The sequence below is a fragment of the Pezoporus flaviventris genome, unplaced genomic scaffold (genome assembly GCF_033815535.1).
Source record: "Pezoporus flaviventris isolate CSIRO_AGI_PZ_B2104156 unplaced genomic scaffold, CSIRO_AGI_Pfla_v1 ptg000043l, whole genome shotgun sequence".
Taxonomy (NCBI): Eukaryota; Metazoa; Chordata; class Aves; order Psittaciformes; family Psittacidae; genus Pezoporus; species Pezoporus flaviventris.
This window is the reverse complement of record NW_026892591.1, coordinates 2,343,597-2,362,816: the sequence shown is the minus strand read 5'-3', so window position 1 is coordinate 2,362,816 and position 19,220 is coordinate 2,343,597. Positions and strand designations below refer to the sequence as shown.

At 51.0% G+C, this 19,220-nt stretch overlaps 1 protein-coding gene across 3 annotated transcripts; it reads right to left on the bottom strand.

Annotated features, from left to right (window-relative positions):
- Positions 1–517: 517 nt before the first annotated feature.
- On the bottom strand, positions 518–17,456 carry TINCR (TINCR ubiquitin domain containing). 3 transcript variants are annotated; one of them, XR_009745807.1, is made up of 6 exons: positions 17,300–17,456; positions 13,153–13,338; positions 12,028–12,170; positions 3,587–4,017; positions 1,706–1,823; positions 518–1,075 (listed from the first exon to the last, which is right to left on the bottom strand). XR_009745807.1 is itself a non-coding variant. In XM_061466895.1 (4 exons), exons 1-2 carry the CDS (start codon positions 10,763–10,765, stop codon positions 4,014–4,016), a joined length of 483 nt encoding a protein of 160 aa, XP_061322879.1. In that variant the 5' UTR covers positions 10,766–11,476; the 3' UTR covers positions 518–1,075; positions 1,706–1,823; positions 3,587–4,013. The 3 variants fall into 3 exon arrangements, 2 of the variants coding, with proteins under 2 accessions (XP_061322879.1, XP_061322880.1); XM_061466895.1 differs by lacking the exons at positions 12,028–12,170; positions 13,153–13,338; positions 17,300–17,456 and adding an exon at positions 10,287–11,476; XM_061466896.1 differs by lacking the exons at positions 518–1,075; positions 12,028–12,170; positions 13,153–13,338; positions 17,300–17,456 and adding an exon at positions 10,287–11,476 and having other exon boundaries at positions 1,572–1,823.
- Positions 17,457–19,220: the final 1,764 nt, after the last annotated feature.

The following is a 19,220-nucleotide window of genomic DNA, read 5'->3' as shown; positions in this document are numbered from 1 at the left end:
TAGCCCCGGGTGGCTGAGGCCGTCCTGAAAGCACCTTCGAGGTGACACGGTGCTGCTGTCCTTGACGTGATGGCCTGAGGGTCCGAGAAGGGAGCATCAGCCTTGAGAAGGGAGCACCCCGCAATGGTGCTGGGAGCCCCTGGGAGGTAGCATTTGGCCTCAGCATCCTGATGGAGGTAACACTTGGCCTCAGCATCCTGATGGAGGTAGCACAGCAGAACCACCATGGGGCCAGAGCCCCCGAAAGCAGCACGTGGCCCTGCGAGTGGCTGAAAACCAGGAGCACCTGGAAGGAGAGCACTTCCAGGAGGGAATGCCACGCAGTAGCCTAAGAGGGGCTGAGGTGGCACAGCCCTGTGCAAGGAAATGGGGTGCAGCTGCCATGGCTTGGGGAGTGTGTGCAAGTGCTGCTGCGGGAGGGTTACCCGTAGTGAAGCAGCCTCAAGGGAGATGTGCCACAGCCTGCTCGAGCCCTGAGAGCTCACCATTGGATTCGCCTGGATACGAGAATCCTCTGTGTTCCCTGGACCGCCAGTGCAGGCTCATGGATCAGAAGGCAGGGCAGGAAATGCAGTGAAGCAGGTGAATTAAGGCAGACTTCAGAGGCTACATCTGTTCCCCCATTCCCGTGGGGCAGAACACTGATGTAACTTTACAGAGTAAATTCAGTGCTGAGGAGAGCTGCCAGGCTGATGGCCCTGGAAACTGAAGCACTCCATGCATCCGTGACTTGGGGATTGGAGAAGAGCCACTGGAACATGCCTGAGCCTGAGCTGCCCTGCTGAAGCACAGCAGCTGCTGGAGATGGCCTGCCTGGGCTTGTCTTGTGAAGCTGAAGAGAAGGAGCTGGCTGGGAAAGCCTGGCTGCAGCTCTGAGGTGGAGGTGGAGGGCAGCGCTGTTGGTAATCCTGTCCGGGACGCCCCATCAACAGCAGGATCCCAAAGATGAAGAAGAAATCCCATCCATAGTACAGCATGCGAAGTTGCAGACGTCTCCATCTCGCAATACACTGAGGCTGGCACGCAGACAGGAGCTCAAGCACCTTTTAGCTTTGGTCTTCAGCCTTGTCCACACCTGTGTTCACAGAGAACAAGGGAAACATCCATTTCAGAGCAGTTCTTACTAGCAGCACCTTTCCTGGTATTTGGACGTACACCATCACCTCTATACTCTGCAGTCTAAAGAGCCTGGATGGTTTTGGATGGGCTTGGATGAGGACACCTCAAATAAGAGATCCATTTTGCCACCTAAGCCTGTGTCCACAAGAGGATTCAGAGCATGTCTCTGCTCATTTGGAGACCTGACCTTCGTGTTGGCCAGACTCAGGTAAAGCCCAAATGTCTAAATTACATTGTAAAGAGGGGCTGTCACCTCTTCTCAGAGCACTCGAGTGTGGTGTGGAGCGTTTAGCAAGCACTGAGGGTACCTGAAACTAAGGAGGAAGAGGCAGCTGGGGGAGGACAGGCAGAAGAGGCCATGTAGAACAAGCGAGTACCAGAGGTTGTCCCACTGACTTCCCAGGCCCAGTCCTATCTGCAAAGCGTGAAACAGTCTCTTGAAGGGAAACAACAACATAATGAACAGTCAAGTGAAGGAAGTCAGTTCTTGTTCCTCAGGGCATTGCCTCTTTTCTCATCTACCTTGCATTGGGTTATGGCATAGAGAGGAAAAAGAACTACCTCAAACAGATCCAGTGAGTTTTACCTCTCTTTATGCTGTACCTGTGGCTGTTTCCACGTGGTTTGCCTTTCTTTCCTTCCTCCTTCTTTTTCCTATATGATAAGATCCATCAGTTGAAGGACAGCAACCAACCCAGCTCCTCCTGCTCGGAGGAAAGGCCACAACTGCACTTAGAATAAGAGATTGTCAGGCAGATTTCAAGTGTCAATCAGGGCCTATCTCTGAAAAAAACATTAGTCCAGGCAGCTCCCCCCCCCCCAGTTAACATAACTCTTCCCACATCCCCTGAGCCGCAAAGAGCCTTCCAGAGCTGCCAGCAACAGGGATGAGGTCTTGGAGAAGACACCAGACCTAATTCAGCTCGGGTCATTTTGCCTTTGCTGTGATTGGCAGCTCCAGAGAAGTAAATCCTGGTCTCCCAGGCTTTGCGAGGCAAACTGGGCCATTTACTAGAAGAGGGGCAGAGGTTTAGGTCTGTTGCTGAGCGGGTCCCATCCTCAGTGGCACGCCTCCACTTTAATAATGCTATTATCATTTTAATTATTATTTATGACTGCACCTCGGGCTGCGCCAGGCACTTTCCAAGCACTCAGCAACGTCCTGGCTCTGCTCCAGGAAACTCCTTGTTTCAGGCCAGACAAAGGCACAGAGCAGGGTCAAGAAGCAGGAACGCTGAGCCAACAGCTCCAGCGCTGCCCACTGGGTGCCTGCCTCGCTGGGTGACCTTGGGAAGGCACATTCCTTCTTCCCATGCTCAGTCCCATCCCGCTGCGTCCATCTCAGTGCTCCAACCCAAAGGTCTTCAGCTGTCTTAGGATCTATTTGTGTGCAAAGCCCAAGGAAGTACTTGGGGAAATAGTTTTGTTCCTGGGAAAAAAAAAAAAAAAAAAGAAAGCAAAGGGAAATGAGAAACTCCCATTTTTCCATAGCATTTCTTCGGATGCTTTTGGTGGAAAAGGAATCAAATGTCTTCTCATTGCCAAAAACAAGTCCAGAGAGGCACGTTTTTCACTTGAAAACCAGAAAGTGCAGGTCTGGGGACATTGGGAAGACATTTGCTGGCCATTAAAATTCCCTGGGGAAAGTACTGTAGTTGTTAGAGAAACACCCATTTTGTCCTGAAAATAAGTTTGAACCTAAAAATCGAGTTGTTCTGTGAGCAGGAAACCGGTGAAACCTGTTCTCCCCTGATTTGTGTGTTACAACTGCTTCTTATTTCCTCCTCTCTTGGTGCTCCAAGCTCACTGTAACATCCCCAGGGCATCCGTATCCCTTCCAGACCTCCCCAGCAAAGTTCTTTCAACAGCTTCTTGCTTTGCAGGCAAGGGGCAGAGAGTACAGGAGCTGGTCTGAAGCTAGGCAGGTACCAACTGACCACTTGGCTGCTGCATCTCAAAATAGACAGGGAGCAAGAGGTGTAATCCCCTTTCCTTCAGGAGGATATTAACTCAAATGTCTCTCTTCTACCCAGCTGCTGGTTTTTCATGACAATTTCAAGAATCTTGGGTCTGTGAGACCTGTCTTTCCATCCAACTTGGTTGTATCAAGTCAGCTGGTTCAGAAGTTCCTGGAACAGGGGGACTGGAAACACGAGGATGCTCTTTGCCTTATGAAGCCTGGCTCAAAAATAAGGCAGTTTTGGCGTACTATAGGTCCCTAATGTCAGGTGAGGTGGTTGCCATTCCCAATGTCTCTGTCCTTCAGATACATAAGGACTGTCTATAGTGCTCCTACCATTCATTTGCTGTACAGAACCTTCAGCCTAGAAATGAGGGCCCTGCTGTACAGGAACCGGACAGTCCCTAACCCAAGTCACAACTGGATGGACAGAGAGTAGAAGAAAGGGAAGAACAGATTATCTCAGACTTACACATAGGAAGACAAAGGGCAAGATCAGCAACTTACTGAGGAATCCCCGTTGGGAGGGTCGGAAGGAGGCTCACATGTCCAAAGTCCCCATCTCGGGCCCTAAGCAAAGTCCACCTCTGCTCCCTCTCGCTTCATCACCCAGGCAGAAGTCGCCCTTTGAGGGGCATTTCTCTCTGATTCACTGCCCTCGGGAGCTGAGTCAGTCTTGCCCACACTTCTCCTTTGGCAGCCGAGAGCGCATGAGGAAACGTTATTTGTTGTTCTGTTTGGGTTCGTTATTCATGGGCATTATTCACTGCTGAAAACACTGGGAGCTGCTTCCGAACAGTCCTGGAGTTGGCGTGCGGGGAGGGACTTACCGGTGCTGGGGCTGCCTTTCCGTGGCCAAGCTCTCTTCCGTCTGCTTCCCTTCAGCCCTTGTCACGCTCCCCAGCTCTCATGGCTTTGGCTGTGCTCTTTGGCATTATCTGGGTAAGAAAGAGGCAAATGCTTGGAGCACCATAGACATGCAATCAGAAACGGCATTTCGCTACAGAGGCACTGAGCCTGGCATGGGGAGAGGATAAACCTGATCCTCTCAGTGTTTTTCCAGTCACACTATAGAGCTCCCTGCAGGGTTCCAGACCTGTTTATCCTCCTGCAAAAGACGCCTTCACCCTCCTTCAGATAACCTGCAACTGTCTGGAGACCTTCCTCCCATAAGCAAGGCTCTCCCTCTGCGGCTCATGTTCTTGGAAATCCGTTTTGCATCTTAGAATAGGGGCAGCCTCTAGCTTTAGCAGCACTTTGAGGATGTTTGCAGTGAGACAGAGCTTGAATTACTCCAGGTACACTCACCCCCATGCATTAGCACTTAAACCATGGGTTTCTGGGGTTATGGTTCCAAAACATTCTGTAACAGGACTACAGACCTTGCATAGAAGACTAAAGCTGACCAGCAGCAGGATTACTTACTTACCTAAAGACCCTTAGAAACCACCTAGGGCTACCCCCTGCAGTCTGCAGAACACAGGCTGAAGCTCTTGAACGTTTCTCGGGGTACCTCTTCAGGGCTAGCATTTGCTTAGAGAGCTCACATCATGCCTTGGACTGCAACCAAGCTACTGGTGGCCTGTAGGCAGCAGCTCTCCCGGCAGCCTCCCCACCCAGCCAAGCCAGAAAGTGCAGGGCTGGGTCTTCTGACTCCTGGGAATTGATTGCTCTTTGCAATTATGCAGACAAGAAACTGAGCCTGTGCCGCAAACGTGTCATCAGGGCTTAGGTTCACAGTCTATGAGGTGGGGGTTTCGTCAGGCCCTAGTGAAGGATGCTACGGGTCTACTTAGGCTGATGCCAGTCACTGGTTGGGTTTTCTGCAAGACCCAGAACAGGATTCGTACCCCAGCACTGCCCTCCTCACTTGGAAGGTCAGGGGGCTGTAACAGTCAAGGATTTGCTGTGAACCCAGCCTAGGGCACATCTGCCCATCAATCACCAGGGCCCAGGAGAGGGTATCTCTCCCAAGCAGGCAAACTCCCCACTGGTAGAAATCAGCACGACAGGAAGCTGTGCCACATCACTCCAGGAAAGAATCTAGTTTAGGATGTACTTTTCCATTCATTAATTCTTTGCCTAGAGCCAAGACAACACACACACACACCATCATCCCCCCCCCATGGGACATATTAGCTCAGTTTTATCTACTGCAATCCCATGCAACTGCACAGGGGAGGAATTCTGATCCTACAGACCATGTTCTCTGCCGATGTGATGCTCTGCTGTTGTTAAATGAGCTTCTTGGGCTGAGCAGTAAGTAACTGAGCTAAACACAGGCGTCATTTCCTGGCCTGCACGCTGCAGGAGCTCTGCAGAGTAACTGCACTGGTGCTTCCAGAACTCCACAATCACTTAACTGATTTCAAGCAGTTTACAGCAGCAGAGAGCTTGGCCTGTGAGTAATATGCATGAAAACTACCTTCAGCCACAGAGATGCAGGCAGTCCCCTACCTGGCTGTTGCCTAAGTAACGCATCTCAAAGAGGATGCTTTTAAAGTCAATGTTATTTATCCAGTAGACGGAAGGAGCCTGCTAAAGCCACACCAGGTTGACATATGTCTAAGCATGTAGGGAGGGACTTAATTAGTTCTACCTGGGAAAAGAGACTCCCAGTGCTCTTTAAAGGATCATTATCCCACTGTGAGGTGTCCTGGAGCCTGCTGCTAGGCCTACGCTTAACAGGGCAAGTCTGTAGTAGTTGGATGGGAGCAAAGAAATCTCCCTTCCATGCTGAGAAATAATTGCTGAGCAACCCCAGGAGCTGCAAGGTCAGTGCAAGGAGCAGGCAGCACAGAACCACACTGAAACCCAGTGCAAGGGGCTTAATCCCTGCCTGGGCTGTAACGTTGGCTTTCAGGGTCAAACTGTGCAGATCCCATTACTGGTCTGGTCTCTAGAGATCCCACATCATCTGCTGTGCTTGGTGACTGCTTCTCAGGCAAGCCCAGTGAGAGTGAGAAGGGGTGACAGCAGAGTGGAGTAATATAAGCCTGGAGTGAGCCACTGCCAAGTGTCTGTGTCAAGCATTAACCCTCGTGTCATCACAGGAGTCAAATGCAGGCAGCAGTTTCTCAGCAGGAGCTAAACCGGACCTTACACAAGAGGCTCAGTCACAGCTTTCATTTATGAGGCCAAAATCAGAGACTGGAAACTGAATGCCAATAAGGGAATTAGCTGGGCTCCCAAAGATGGATGGGTTTGCTGCTCTGTCGGCAGGTAGCCCCTTGAATGGAAGGAGAGCTAGGCTGTGTAGCCCCTGAAGGATAAAACGGGGTCCTGAGCGTATTAAAGCTTGTACAAGCACTGGCACCCAGTGCTACACTGAGGCTGGGTGGCCAAGGAGGGTGCATCCTGGAGAGGCTTATCTTGGCCTCAGAGTGGCCCAGATAGCACAGGGGGCCTTGGTCTGCTCTTGGAGCTGTCAGGAGCTGTTCCTAGATGAGTTGTTATGGTAACTGAGGTAGTGCCCTGAGAGAGATGTTTTCAGGTGGCTCCAGGGCAGAAAATCAACACCAATAGATTCTAGATAATAGACTTCTGCTAAACCCACTGCTGCCATCTACTTTATTTAACCTATTCACCAATGACTTGCTGAACTCCATTCTCTGGGAAAGCCATATGTGACAACAGTAGCTGCTTGGCTCCAATGAACCCCGGCTTCCAAAAGACTGAGGGCATCCCATGTGCTGTAGCATGTGAGTGGCCAGTGTCTTGGCCCACAAGGAGCATGGTAGCTCCTGAAATGCATCTGGGCTGGGCCAGAAGTGCAGTGCAGTACTCCAGCACCGTAACAGACAGCGGCCCAGGCACCGGTTTATTGCTACAGACCTTGTCTGACTGCTCGAGGTGAGTGCACAAGAAAGGAGCCTGAAACAAGTGCAAAGGCTCTGCTGATGTGCTTGTGCTTATACCACATCCAAATCCAGCTGGAGCTGTACGTCCTTAGGAGCAGCCAGTGACAGGCACACAGCATGTCTAGGAATTGCTCTTGGGTCTCCCATTTACATCCTCTGCTCACGGGTTAAGCGATGGATTCACCAGCATCCCCCTCCCTAACACTGAGCGTCAAAACGCAGCCAAGGGATTATCGACAAGGAGGAGCTGATGCCACCCACCCGCTCTCCAGTGCTGCTGCTGGGTGCCTGCGGGGAGGCCCCTTTGGTTGGTGCTCCCCAGCTCGCAGCCAGGACTGGGGAAGAGCCAGGCGAGTTTCAGGAGCTCCCACATCACCACCAGACCAGCCCAGCAGCTCCCTGGCTCTGGGGCCCTGCACCACCTCCAGAGCGAGCCAAACAGGTTCTGCCGTGGCGTGGTCCAGAGTGGCAGCATTTGGGAGAGCCTGCTGCGTGTCCTCCTGGATGCTCCTGCATCTCTGCAGGGTGGCCGCTCTTAGAATCATAGAATCAATAGTTAGGGTTGGAAAGGACCTTAAGATCATCCAGTTCCACCCCCCCTGCCATGGGCAGGGACACCTCACACTAAACCATCTCACCCAAGGCTTCGTCCAACCTGGTCTTGAACACTGCCAGGGATGGAGCATTCACAGCCTCCCTGGGCAACCCTTTCCAGTTCTCATGGTGAGCCTCACCAGTGGTCCCCTTCCTTGCACTGGGCACCAATGGTGTGAACATCAGAGCTGGTCCAAGCCCACCACGCTGAGGGGTTGCTCTCTCTGCTTGTTCCTCCACATTTCAAGTCTTGCTTTGCTTGTTTTACCCACTTACAACCATGTCATTGTAATATGTAGCTCTCTAGGGCTAGAAGCTGTTCTGCAGCATGTTCTTTGCTCAGCTTCTCCTGCAACAGGTTTGCAATCTCGAATCAGTGCAGCAGCAATGCGATTAACCAGGCTCTGCACAAGGGGGATTTGCATCCTCAGTGGATGCAATATTCCCAGGTCTGGCCTGCCTGCGTGTTCTCCCAGGGTGAGAGGTCACGTTGACTGAACACCAAAGTGGCTTGCTTGAACTTTTAAATGCTACGGTCCTAATAAACAGTCAGCCTTAGCTGGGATGTGGGTCCCGTTCCTGCCAAGCTGCAGCCTTAAGTGAATTTTTATTACTAAGTTATAAACCCCCGAAAACACAAATGAGGAGTGGAAATGCTGACTTGGCCTTTGCTAAATGCCAATTATCTATAAAGGCATTGGAGGAACGGAGGGATGGAAAATCAGGTCATTTTTATGTTTTCTCTGCTTCAAAGTAAACTGTCCCACGAGCCCCTTGTAGGAACACACAGCATGAGGAGTGACCATTAATATTTATAGGCACGACACTGAGCTGCAGACCTTGGCCATCAGAGCAACTCCACTTCTGGAATTAATACAGCTCTACTTGGCTGGCCTCTTGGTACAAAAGAGTAAGTAGGAGCCACCAAGGTATTCAGGGAGAACTTAAGAAGCAGATGCTGACCTTTGATGGAGAGAGTCCATACTTCACTGAGTTGGTCAAGTTCTAAAACCAACTTAAATCCTCAGGGCTGCTGGGCAAACCCAGCACTGTGTTTTCTATCCCTCTGTGCTCCTATGGCTCCTAAGCAGTCCCGACTGGCTACTTCCTTTGTATTCCCCAAGTTTGCACACTGTTGCCCAGCTGATACAGAGCAGTGTGCTCCACAGATACACTTGGAGCAATGTGGATTTATAATACCTAAGGATCTGGCTGAATAATGCTAAGGCTCAAAATGGGGCTGCAATCTCAGCTGCAATCTCAGTTGCAATGCAGCACACACCACCTTCCACCTCTGTGTTTCCTAACTCCCAGTTTAAGTGGTAGGGTGAGCCCTCCAAAACCAGCCCCCTGCATGCTGAGGATGTGATGGGGTGCTGTCACAGGGGCTGTGCTCAGCCCAGGACTAGGTACCAAGCAGGATGATGACTGCCAAGCCGCATACAAGCGTGTCTCAGACATATCATGGGGACCATGATACAATGACAGCAAGTGGGAAGGTGCGTCTGTCAGAAGAGCATCAATCTGTGCCTTTCATCAACTGAGTCCCTCCAAATCCTTTCGTACTCTCAAAAATCAGGCTGCAGGATTTAGGAAAATAAACAGTGGAAACAACAACAAATAGAAATGCTCCTGCTATTAAAAACAAGGTGAAAAGGAGGAGCTGAGCCAAGTTAATCAGAGGGCTGAAATGAGTTGTTGGAGAAAGGGGTCACGGGTGACTTGGGGTTTGCAGTGAGCTGAGCGGTGTGAAATCTCTTGTGTCTGGCTGAGCTCTGAAAGGAAATGCTTTATTAAATCTTCTTTGTGTGAGGTTTCAAGCTGCCTCTGGACTGGAAAATAGGACCATTCCAGTACATGGCATATAATCAGGAACTCAAGTCTGTGGCGGGTTTTTCTGCAGAGGAAACTCTGATCAGCAGAGACACATAACTCAGAGGGCTCAGGATTCAGAAAGCTGAATTAGACACAACACACCCATGCTCTGCTGTGCACCTCTTCTACCCAGGATCCCCAAAATGCTTCACAGGATTAATCATGCTGGCAGCAACAGCCAGGAAATAGGGAAGACAGCACAGGTAGGCACCCACCCCACTGAATCTTAACTGGTCCTGTGGGCCAGCGCATCTCAGCTCCATCAGTTCAGCTTTCATCCCCCCTGGAGCACAAGGCTTGCCCTGATTTACTGATCTCCTTTGCACTGGATCTCCTGGAAGTTTCCAGCCTCACCCTGGCCACTTTTGGGATGCTGCAGCCTCTTGCTGCCCCTGTCCAGCACTCTCTGTAAGCCGGCACTCATGGCTCTTCCCCTGCAAAGCAGGACTGGGCCACCCCACAGTACTCACAGGAAGCATCTGCTAGGAAGAAATGGATGGAGCCAGGCTCAACACCACAGAACGAGGCCAAGGGAGAGGCTTCCAGAGCACTCCACCGTGTCACACAACCTCCTTTGCCCTTTTGCACCTCTTGGCTTTCCCTCTGTGCTTGGCCACGTAGTAGAAAGTGAGTCCTGATCGGAGACAGGACAGGCGGCACCACCAGACTTCCTCCTCCTCTTACCCCTTTATTTCACACCACAGCATGTCCGGATATAAAGAGCTGTGAATCTCAATCCACCTGCTGGCAATGGCAGGGTTTGAGTTCCTGATCTGCTTTCTGCAAACCCCAACAGGAAAGAGTCCCGAGCGGCTCAGACACACAGAGCATTCCCCTTCCTTTGCACCGCCCCTGCTGCAGAGGAGCTCCTTGCCTACCTTTTATTGCTGACAAGAAGCAGGACGGAGCCATTCTGGATATTGGCTTCTTTGAGAGTCTCGTGCTCCTCGAGCTGCCTGGAGTTGTAATAAAACGTCTTCTTCCAGGAAGTGACGCCCTCCCGCACCAAGTGAGCCCGCAGGTCCATCACCGTGTCCCTGGGCTTGACCGTCAGGGGCATCATCAGGTCCTCATCTGCCAGGTGCACCTTAATGTGGTACCTCTTCCAGCGGGAAAGGCTCCTCCGCAGCGTGTCCATCCTCTCCGGCTCGCCAGGGCCAGTGTGGCAGAGAGGAGCATCGGGCTGGGAGGTGGGTAAAGCAGGGATGTGGCTCTGAAGAGGCTGTCTGCTGTGAACAGCTTCAAGTCTCCTGCCAAACCTGTTCCTCCCAGTTGCCGCGCCGCATGCTTCGCATTCCAGGGAAGAGCTCACCTGGCTCCAAGAGCCTGCTGGCTGGGAAACGTCCCCATGACTCATTTCCACACACCCCAAAATCCCATCGTAATTATAATGTCTTCACAGAGTGCTCTTCGTTCCAGTGGCTCTCAGAGGACTTTAAAGCTGGATCTCCACAGCCATCCGAAACGTGGGTGCATGTGAGAAATGAATGGGTTTAGTAACCTCCTGTTTCCTTCTCTAAAGAGCTGCCAGCTGTGGAGTAGATCAGCTCCACAAAGGAGGCGTGGAGGAACCTCACAGCTATTTAACATGGCCATTTTAATGAAGGAAAGTAGTCTGCATAGTGAAAAATTCCTCAGGGATGAGAGCCAGGGCACCCCGAAGGAGACACAGAGCCTGGTTGGTGTGAACACCCCTCATTAGTGCAGCAGTTTCCCCTTGGAAGATGTGTGTAGTTACTGAAGGTAAACAGGCTGGGACCCTCCAAAAGTGGTAGTAGGACTCATTCATTGCTCATAATGCCATTAGATATCTCATATTGACTCACACGTGCTCCTCACCAGTTCATCATCTTGATTTCCTCTTCTTTTCAGATCTCTGCCTAATTGAAGGGCTGATCACATCCTGTTCTGCCATGTGAGCAGGATCAGCATCACAGGGCTGCAGGCTACTGGAGGCAACCAGGAAGCAACAGAAGCCCCAGAACACTGAGAGGGACAAGGGATGCTTTGGTAAATCCAGTACCTCCAAATGAAAGGAAGCGAGCGATGCTGGCCACAGGAGCCGGTTGTGATGGACTGGTCCTGCAAGGCAGACTCAGGCAGTCACCAGACGATGCTTCAGAGCAAACATCCTCAAGATAAGGAAGTCTCTTGTCTCATTTTTCTGCCTTTTTCTCAAAAAGATCAAGTCACCCTCTTATCTTGTAGGTTATTTCCTACAGCCCGTATTACAGGAGTTAATTCCCTCGTCCATTCTTCTCAACGCAGACTGGTATTTTTAGACCAAAGTACTGCAAGAGAGTTGACTTCAGAGCCTGCTCTTCGCTAAAAAGGGGCTGCTCTTGCCCATTAGATAACAAAAGAGTCAGATTTTCAGATACGGCAGCAGGCAGCACCTATTGAGAACAAGAGAGGGGTCCACTCCCCCATTGAAAACAAGGTTTCCACCGCATCTTCACACCTCTCTTCTTTTTCCCTACCCAGCACACTATGTCTTTGCCAAGAACAGTATCTTCAGCTACCCCGCAGGCAATGGAGATACCCCCGTGCACGGAGAAGGACTGAAGCTTCTGCTAGCAACATTTTGTTTCCAGATGGAGCTGCTGTTAAGGTAGGGACGTTCGGCTGGGGTCTGGGATGCTGGGGTCCTCCCTCTGCCACTGAGTTGCTGCGAAGGTTTGACATGAGTCAGGGCATGCCTTCGTGCTTCTGTTTGCTCATCTCATGGCTGCTGCACGGTGTAACACGTGTCCATTAAGTGCCTTGTGGGAAACAGGAAGAGCTTTTAGCCCAGTCACGGTCTGGGAGCATTTAAAAATGCCTGGATCTATGGCTATGTTGATAATGGTGAAGACAGAACACACACACACACACCATTAGACAAGGGGAAACTGAGGCACAGAGCGGTGCAAAGCTGTTATTGCAAAGAAGTGTCAAAAGTTAGGCTCTGATGCCCCTATGTAGGGATCTCAGTGATGGCTCTGACTTTCAGAGACCTGGGGCCTGGTGCATCCTTCTCCGTTGGGGTGACATTCACTTGGGGAACCACGAATCACCCCTGGTGTAAAGCCAGAGTCCTAGGGGGGTAAAGAGACTGATCCAACGCCCACTGCCATCCAAGGGCAGACTCTCATTGACGGCAGCCAGAACTGGATCAGGCCCCAGACACACCGAGGTCTGATCTGTTGGCTCTGGCCACCAGACGTTGCCCGCTGAGTGCCAAGGGAAACATAAGGCATTCTCATTGCAGCAGAGTCTGTCTGGTGTCAACGAGTCCACCAGCTCCATCCTTCCAGCACACGCAGCAGCCTGACAGCTGCCACATACCTCCCTCAGACACCTTGCCGACAGCTCCTGGTTATTTTTAGGCCAGCTCTTTCCAGGCAAGGCTCAGATGTGCATCGGGACATGGGAAAGGGGGATGGCGGCCGAAAGAAAACACACGGCTTGGCTTTGCATTGCTTTGCCCTGCTGTGGTTGCACGCTTTTCTCACGCAGCCCCATCCACCCAACCTGGGAGCCTTCATTTTATGAACAGATTATACTCTAGGCTGTGAAAGCCAGGATAAGGAGAAGCACGGCAGTGAAGTCAGCTTATGAAATATTGAAGCAGCGAAGCCCTCGCTGGAACACGTGAATGTCTAATGCCAGCTCCAATTAATTGTGAATTTTTCATTAAACCATTATTAAAAGCAAGAGGACAGCAGAAATAAGGGAAATTGACTTGGGCAGTATATTAAGTACCTTAGTTTCGCTGGAGGATGTTTTATTATCTGTCCAAAGCAATTATTTCACCAGCTTCTGATGGTTTGTGGGCTAAACAGAGGTACAGGATAAAGTTCTAGATGGTTTTTCCTCCAGATGATTTCGATTTCTATCCTTAGCCTGCGCCTTGCAGCCTGCTTGGGTGATGTCTCTGGCACGTCACATCTGGAGGACAAGACATGGAGTCAGAGGCCTGAGGATCTGCAATAATGTGTTGCTCTGGCATTCTTTACACATCAAATACAAACTTCTTGGTGTAAGCTTTTGTATTGAGGGCAAACAGAAGCGATGCAAATGTTCGGAGAAACATTCATTAGGAAAGCCTGAAAAGCAATTTAAAGCTCAGGTGGGCTCTGACTGCTTTTAGGAGGAGGGGGAGAAATAAAGCAACAGCATTTATAAAACCTTACCTCTGCTTCTGGTCTCAAAGCTTCCTTACTCCATTGACTAGAGCAAAAGAGAAACACCTGCCTAAATTAGGTGCCTCATTAAGATGTCTCAAGCTGGTTGAGATGATGCTGGGCCTTGTAATATCTTCTTATGATGCAGAATAGAGACACTCATTTCTCAGGCAGTTTCTTGGGCAGTGGCTGTGTTTTGCTGCTTGCTGTGCTGCTGGCCCTGCAGAGGACAGCAGGGGAGAAGTGGGATGTCGCTCCCTAAGGAAATAAAGGGTTCTGTATTTCCTGGTAGCAATCACTGCAACACCCAGGGAAGATTTCACCCCAATTCCCTGGCAGGGCCTGGAAGTCTTTGAGGAAACCACTCTTTTCCTTGTCTTTCCAGCAAGGAAGATACTTTGCTGTTTCCTGAAGCTCTCTGCTCCCAGGACTTGTGGTCAGTAATACTGAACACTGAGGGCTCTCCTCTGATGCTCCTTTGGGATGGGTTTGTGTTTGAGAGCAGGTAGACGGGAAGGGATGAAGTGTGAGAGATGTTTGCCCTGGACCACACTTACACCTGCAACCAAAGAGAGGCTTTTTGTTAGACTCCCCACACCATTCTGCTGGTGGGCATGTTCTCTGCCCCGTGATTGTCCCCCTGCTCCATTAGCTGATGGGAGCAGCAGAGGGAAGGCTGCAGTGTTGTGAGCTTGGAGCCCCACACTGCGTGCTGGGGAGCACAGGGAAATGTCCACGGCCATGTAGGATGAATCATGAGGCTTGACAGTGCTAAGGTCAGACATCTCCAGTCCAATGTGCAGCCTGCCACCTCATCCATTCAGTGCCCCAGATGGCTCAGGTGATGGGGCAGCTTAAAGTGCCTGTAGTATCCAATGGCCCCAGCTAAGGCTGTACCACCGTGTGCCAAGATGAGTAAGGCTTTTCCTATCACCCAGTGCTTTCCGCCTCCTGAGATGTGCTTGGTTATAAAATGACTGGGCTCACTTTATATGTCAGCTTCCATCTCCAGCAAATGAACAAAGAGCTAATAAATTATTAATAAATGCTTTGAGAAACGGGTAATTAAATGCAAAAGCTTTTTAGAGTCCAATGGGTAAGCACAAAATATGTAAGCTCAAGCGATAACACTTTCTTCTGATATAACTTATCTACAGCATACTGCTCATATCTGCGAGAGTGCTTAGGAATGCTATTAACTTCCTGTGCACCAGGAATAAAGGGAGCCTTTCTATGGTGGAGGAGCACTTCTCCTGGGGATTAGGGCAAAATCCTCATTGTTTAGACTATTTCAAATCCAGGACAGCTGAAAGGGGCTTGTGTTAACATACATGGGAGGTGTGAGTGATGAGGGAAGGTGACAGTCTCTGCACTGACCCTCTCCTGTCACCTGCCTGTCAAACTATAGGGTCCTCTCTCTTCCACTGCATACCTATGCAATTCCCATCCTTGCCTTGCACAGAGGAAGATGTCCCTGTCATCCTGCCCTCTTCTAGACCGCAGCCTGCTGCAGTATCCAAATCAGACTCCAAAAGATCCAACAACCTGGAGAGCTGCCCAGCATCAATATTGCATTACTGAGAATTGGTCGAGTGTTCGGAATGGGATTTTAATTTAAACAGGCTCCAGAAAACAGCTCTGTATATCCAGCGTGGAAGGAGCACACTTGCCTGGTTTTGGAACAACAAATGGACCTGCAAGTTTTCTGAGCCAAAGTTGGATGTGAGTTGGTGACATTTGCTGCTGGAAAAGGAAATGTAGAGGGGGAAAAAAAACCCAGTAACGCACATGTTAAATGAACCAGTCAAGTGCAGACAATGGAAAAGCTGAAAAATGGCTATGGAGGAAGGCATTCTGCGGTGGTAGTTATTTCTCACTGCAGTTCTTTATAGCTTCCCAGATGGGAGATTCATGACCCTAGGAAGAAGCCTGTGTCCGCCAGGGCCTGGCCTGCAGCAGCCCATGACTCACTCGCCTGCCAGGTTTGGCAGCAAGCTGGGAAAGAAGCAAGGCAGCAAAATGGTTGTGGGAAGGGCAGAACAAGAGAGAAATGAATTAAATGGTGGAAGAAGAAACCTCTGTGCACAAAGGAGGGCCTGAGACGGAAAGAAGGAGCGAATGCTCGTGCCGCTGAGGAGTCCAAGGAGCTGGCATCCCAGGCAGGCAGCTCCAGTCGTCTGCAGGTGAAACAAATCCAGGATGCTTCAGTGTAAGGGAAGCAGACAGAGAAGATCTGAGGCTCCACCAGCAACGAGAAGGTTTGCCAGGGGCTCAAGGAAGCAAGAGGATTTGTGGATCTACATTGCCATCTAATGGCAAGGAAGAGCTTAAAGCTGCCCCGGTAGCCCGGAAACGGGCTGTAACAGCAAAGGGACCGTGAAAGGGCTGGTCCATGCAGGTGATTGTCTTCAGGTGGAAAAGCAAATCCTTCTCTGCAAGTGAATGGTCTGACTGGTGAAGCCGATACATGCAACCCAGAGAAGGGAAGGGTAGCCAAGGTCTGATGCTGATTCTTCCTCTTTTGGCATCCTCTCCGTACCATTCTGTATTAGCCAGGAGTTTTAACATGCATATAGGATGGGATTTGCTTTCTTCTAGTGTCCAGTTCAGCACCTCAGGTCCTCAAGACCCCGCTGGAAGTTGCAGATAACCAGAATTGTTAAGAAAAGAGGCAAATTCCCCTTGGATCGAAGCACAGGAAGAGTAGATGCACCATTTTGCTCACACCGAGCCCAGTGCCTTGTCTTTGTCCACGGTAGTGGATACTGAATGAGAAAGTAGCAGAAAGGGGGTGTTACAAACCATTGCTGCCCTGCTGTGCCCTTCACCCTGGGAGACAGCAGAAAAGCAGTTCAGTGAGACGTGAGGGTTTATGGATTTTGGCATTTAAAAGGAAGCATGAGGAAGAGACAAGCTTGATGTTCACCCCGGTGCCACCTTTGCTACATGATACACCGGATGACAACGTAGTTTCTAGAAGAGCAAATGTACACAAGGGAGTAGACTTAGGAGATACTGACATTAAGAAACCAAAGAAAATTTGGTAAGGGCTTGTCAACAGCTTCTTTCTTCTGCTTTCTGATGTTTCTAGCCTTGACACATGCAGCTTTGTGTATGAGGAGGAGCTGGAGCTCAGGAAGAGAGGAGGGCCACAGGAGCTTAGAATGGAGCAGGAGCCGGGGGACAAAATGGGGATATAAAGAGTCTGCTTTTCCCAGGTGCTGACATGGGACATGGTGTGGGTCCCACCTAACTTCCGGGCAATAAGAAAGGAATAGGGATTGAGAGCATAGAAAACTGAGACCTGCCAGCCTTGGGGCCACAGGTCCCCCAGCGTGTTACAATACCTGCTGCGACGTGCTTCCATGCAGCGTGCTGCCAGAGGAATGAGCCCACTCCGGAGCAATCCAGCTTCATTTCCTCCTGGTATTCTCTCCTATTTATGCACCCAACCTGGCCAAGTCCTGCTAGGCCCAAACAATCCCTCTGGAAGAGAAGGAAAAGCAAAGGGACTCCTAGAGCATGTAAAGCACCTTCCTGCTGCCCGAAAGGAAAAGAAAGAAGTCAGTGCTTTGGAAGGGTCTTCTTTCCCCCCTGGTTCTCACTGTTTTCCAAGCTAAGAAGAGCCAGAGGCTGTGGGAATGACAGGATTATCATCACTGGGGCAATACAGTTCAGGTATTTCTCTCCAGTTCGTGAAGCAAGGAGGCAAGAAGGGAACGTACCTGCTTGAAGCGCTACACAGGGTGACACGTTCCTTGATGTTCCCTTCTAAATGCGGCTCTGAGTCATTCTACAGAGCTGATGAGAAAAAATTACCTTCCTGCAGCAGAAATACAAAGGCAAAAGGGATTTGTTCAGTGTTCACTGCCCCAGCCCTGGCTCCGAGCCTGCAGCAGGAGAGAAGGGCTGGCGAGCTGGGTGAAAGCCACTTCTCCTGCAAGAAGCAGCCGTAGAAACAGCTCGAAACACTCACCTAAGGCTACGTGCAGCTGCAGTCCCAGGGAGAGGCGTGCACGGTCTTGTGTCTGCCTCCATCGGGCGAGTTCCTACACGTGCCAGGTCAAACGGGGCTAATGCAGTCATCCCCCCCTTTGTTTCCTCCAATACTTGATGCATCTCTAAGGCTGCACCCCAAAACCTGCTCCTTCTGAAACAGAGCTATAGATAGCGCATATGTACCCCTCGTGGTGTGCATTGCCCCGAGGAAAGCCAATGGAGGTCGTCACGGCTGCGTGGCACTGGCTGGTAGATGGGGCTCTGAGACCCCGGGTGCTTCCTCAAGCACCCCAGCACCAGTCTGTGGTCACCAGCACCAACCCAAGCTCTGACCTGGGCTCTCAGCATCAGCTCAAATCACTGCAGCAACCCGCTGCCCTCGGCCAGGGCTGAGCCAGCAAGCTCATGGGCAAGGAGGGCAAGGGGAAGTGCAAGCCATGATGGGGATTAATGTAGTTTATTCGGGTTTAATGCCATTTCTCCAGGTGCAGCAGCACTGTTAATTGAGCACCGCACTCCTACTCCTTAAACCTGTTCCCGGGCTCAGGACCTGCCTGTTCTTATCCTTTACTGCTCACATCATTGGAATTGGACAAAAAGTGCCCATCAGGCCACCTTGTTGCAGCAGTGCCTGCGGGGGGGAGGCAAATACCGTGATTTCTGAGGGACAGAATCACAGAATCATAGAATGGTTTGGGTTGGAAAGGACCTTAAGATCATCCAGTTCCAACCCCCCTGCCATGGGCAGGGACACCTCACACTAAACCATCTCACCCAAGGCTCTGTCCAACCTGGCCTTGAACACCGCCAGGGATGGAGCATTCACAACCTCCCTGGGCAACCCATTCCAGTGCCTCAGCACCCTCACAGGAAAGAATTTCCTCCTTAGATCCAATCTAAACTTCCCCTGTTTCAGTTTGAACCCGTTACCCCTTGTCCTGTCACTCCAGTCCCTAATGAAGAGTCCCTCCCCAGCATCCCTATAGGCCCCCTTCAGATACTGGAAGCTGCTATGAGGTCTCCACGCAGCTTCTCTTCTCCAGGCTGAACAGCCCCAACTTCCTCAGCCTGTCTCCATACAGGAGGTGCTCCAGCCCCTGATCATCCTCGTGGCCTCCTCTGGACTTGTTCCAACAGTTCCATGTCCTTTTTATGTTGAGGACACCAGAACTGCACACAATGCTCCAGGTGAGGTCTCACAGGAGCAGAGCAGAGGGGCAGGATCACCTCCTTGGACCTGCTGGTCACGCTCCTTTTGATGCAGCCCAGGACACGGTTGGTTTCTGGGCTGCGAGCGCACACTGCAGCTGGCCCATGTTCAGCTTCTCATCGAGCAGCACCCCCAAGTCCTTCTCCTTGGGCTGCTCTGAATCTCTTCTCTGCCCGACCTGTAGCTGTGCCTGGGATTGCTCCCACCCAGGTGTAGGACCTTGCACTTGGCATGGTTAAACCCCATGAGGTTGGCATCCGCCCACCTCACAAGCGTGTCGAGGTCCCTCCGGATGGCATTGCTTCCCTCCAGGGTATCAACCGAACCACACAGCCCGGTGTCATCGGCACACTTGCTGAGGGCACGCTCAACCCCACTGTCCATGGCAGCGATGGAGACATTGAACAAGAGCGGTGCCAACCCCAGCCCTGAGGGAC

Coding starts and splice junctions, on each gene's coding strand:
- TINCR (XM_061466895.1), bottom strand. CDS start 10,765: ATGAGTCATGGGGACGTTTCCCAGCCAGCAGGCTCTTGGAGCCAGGTG.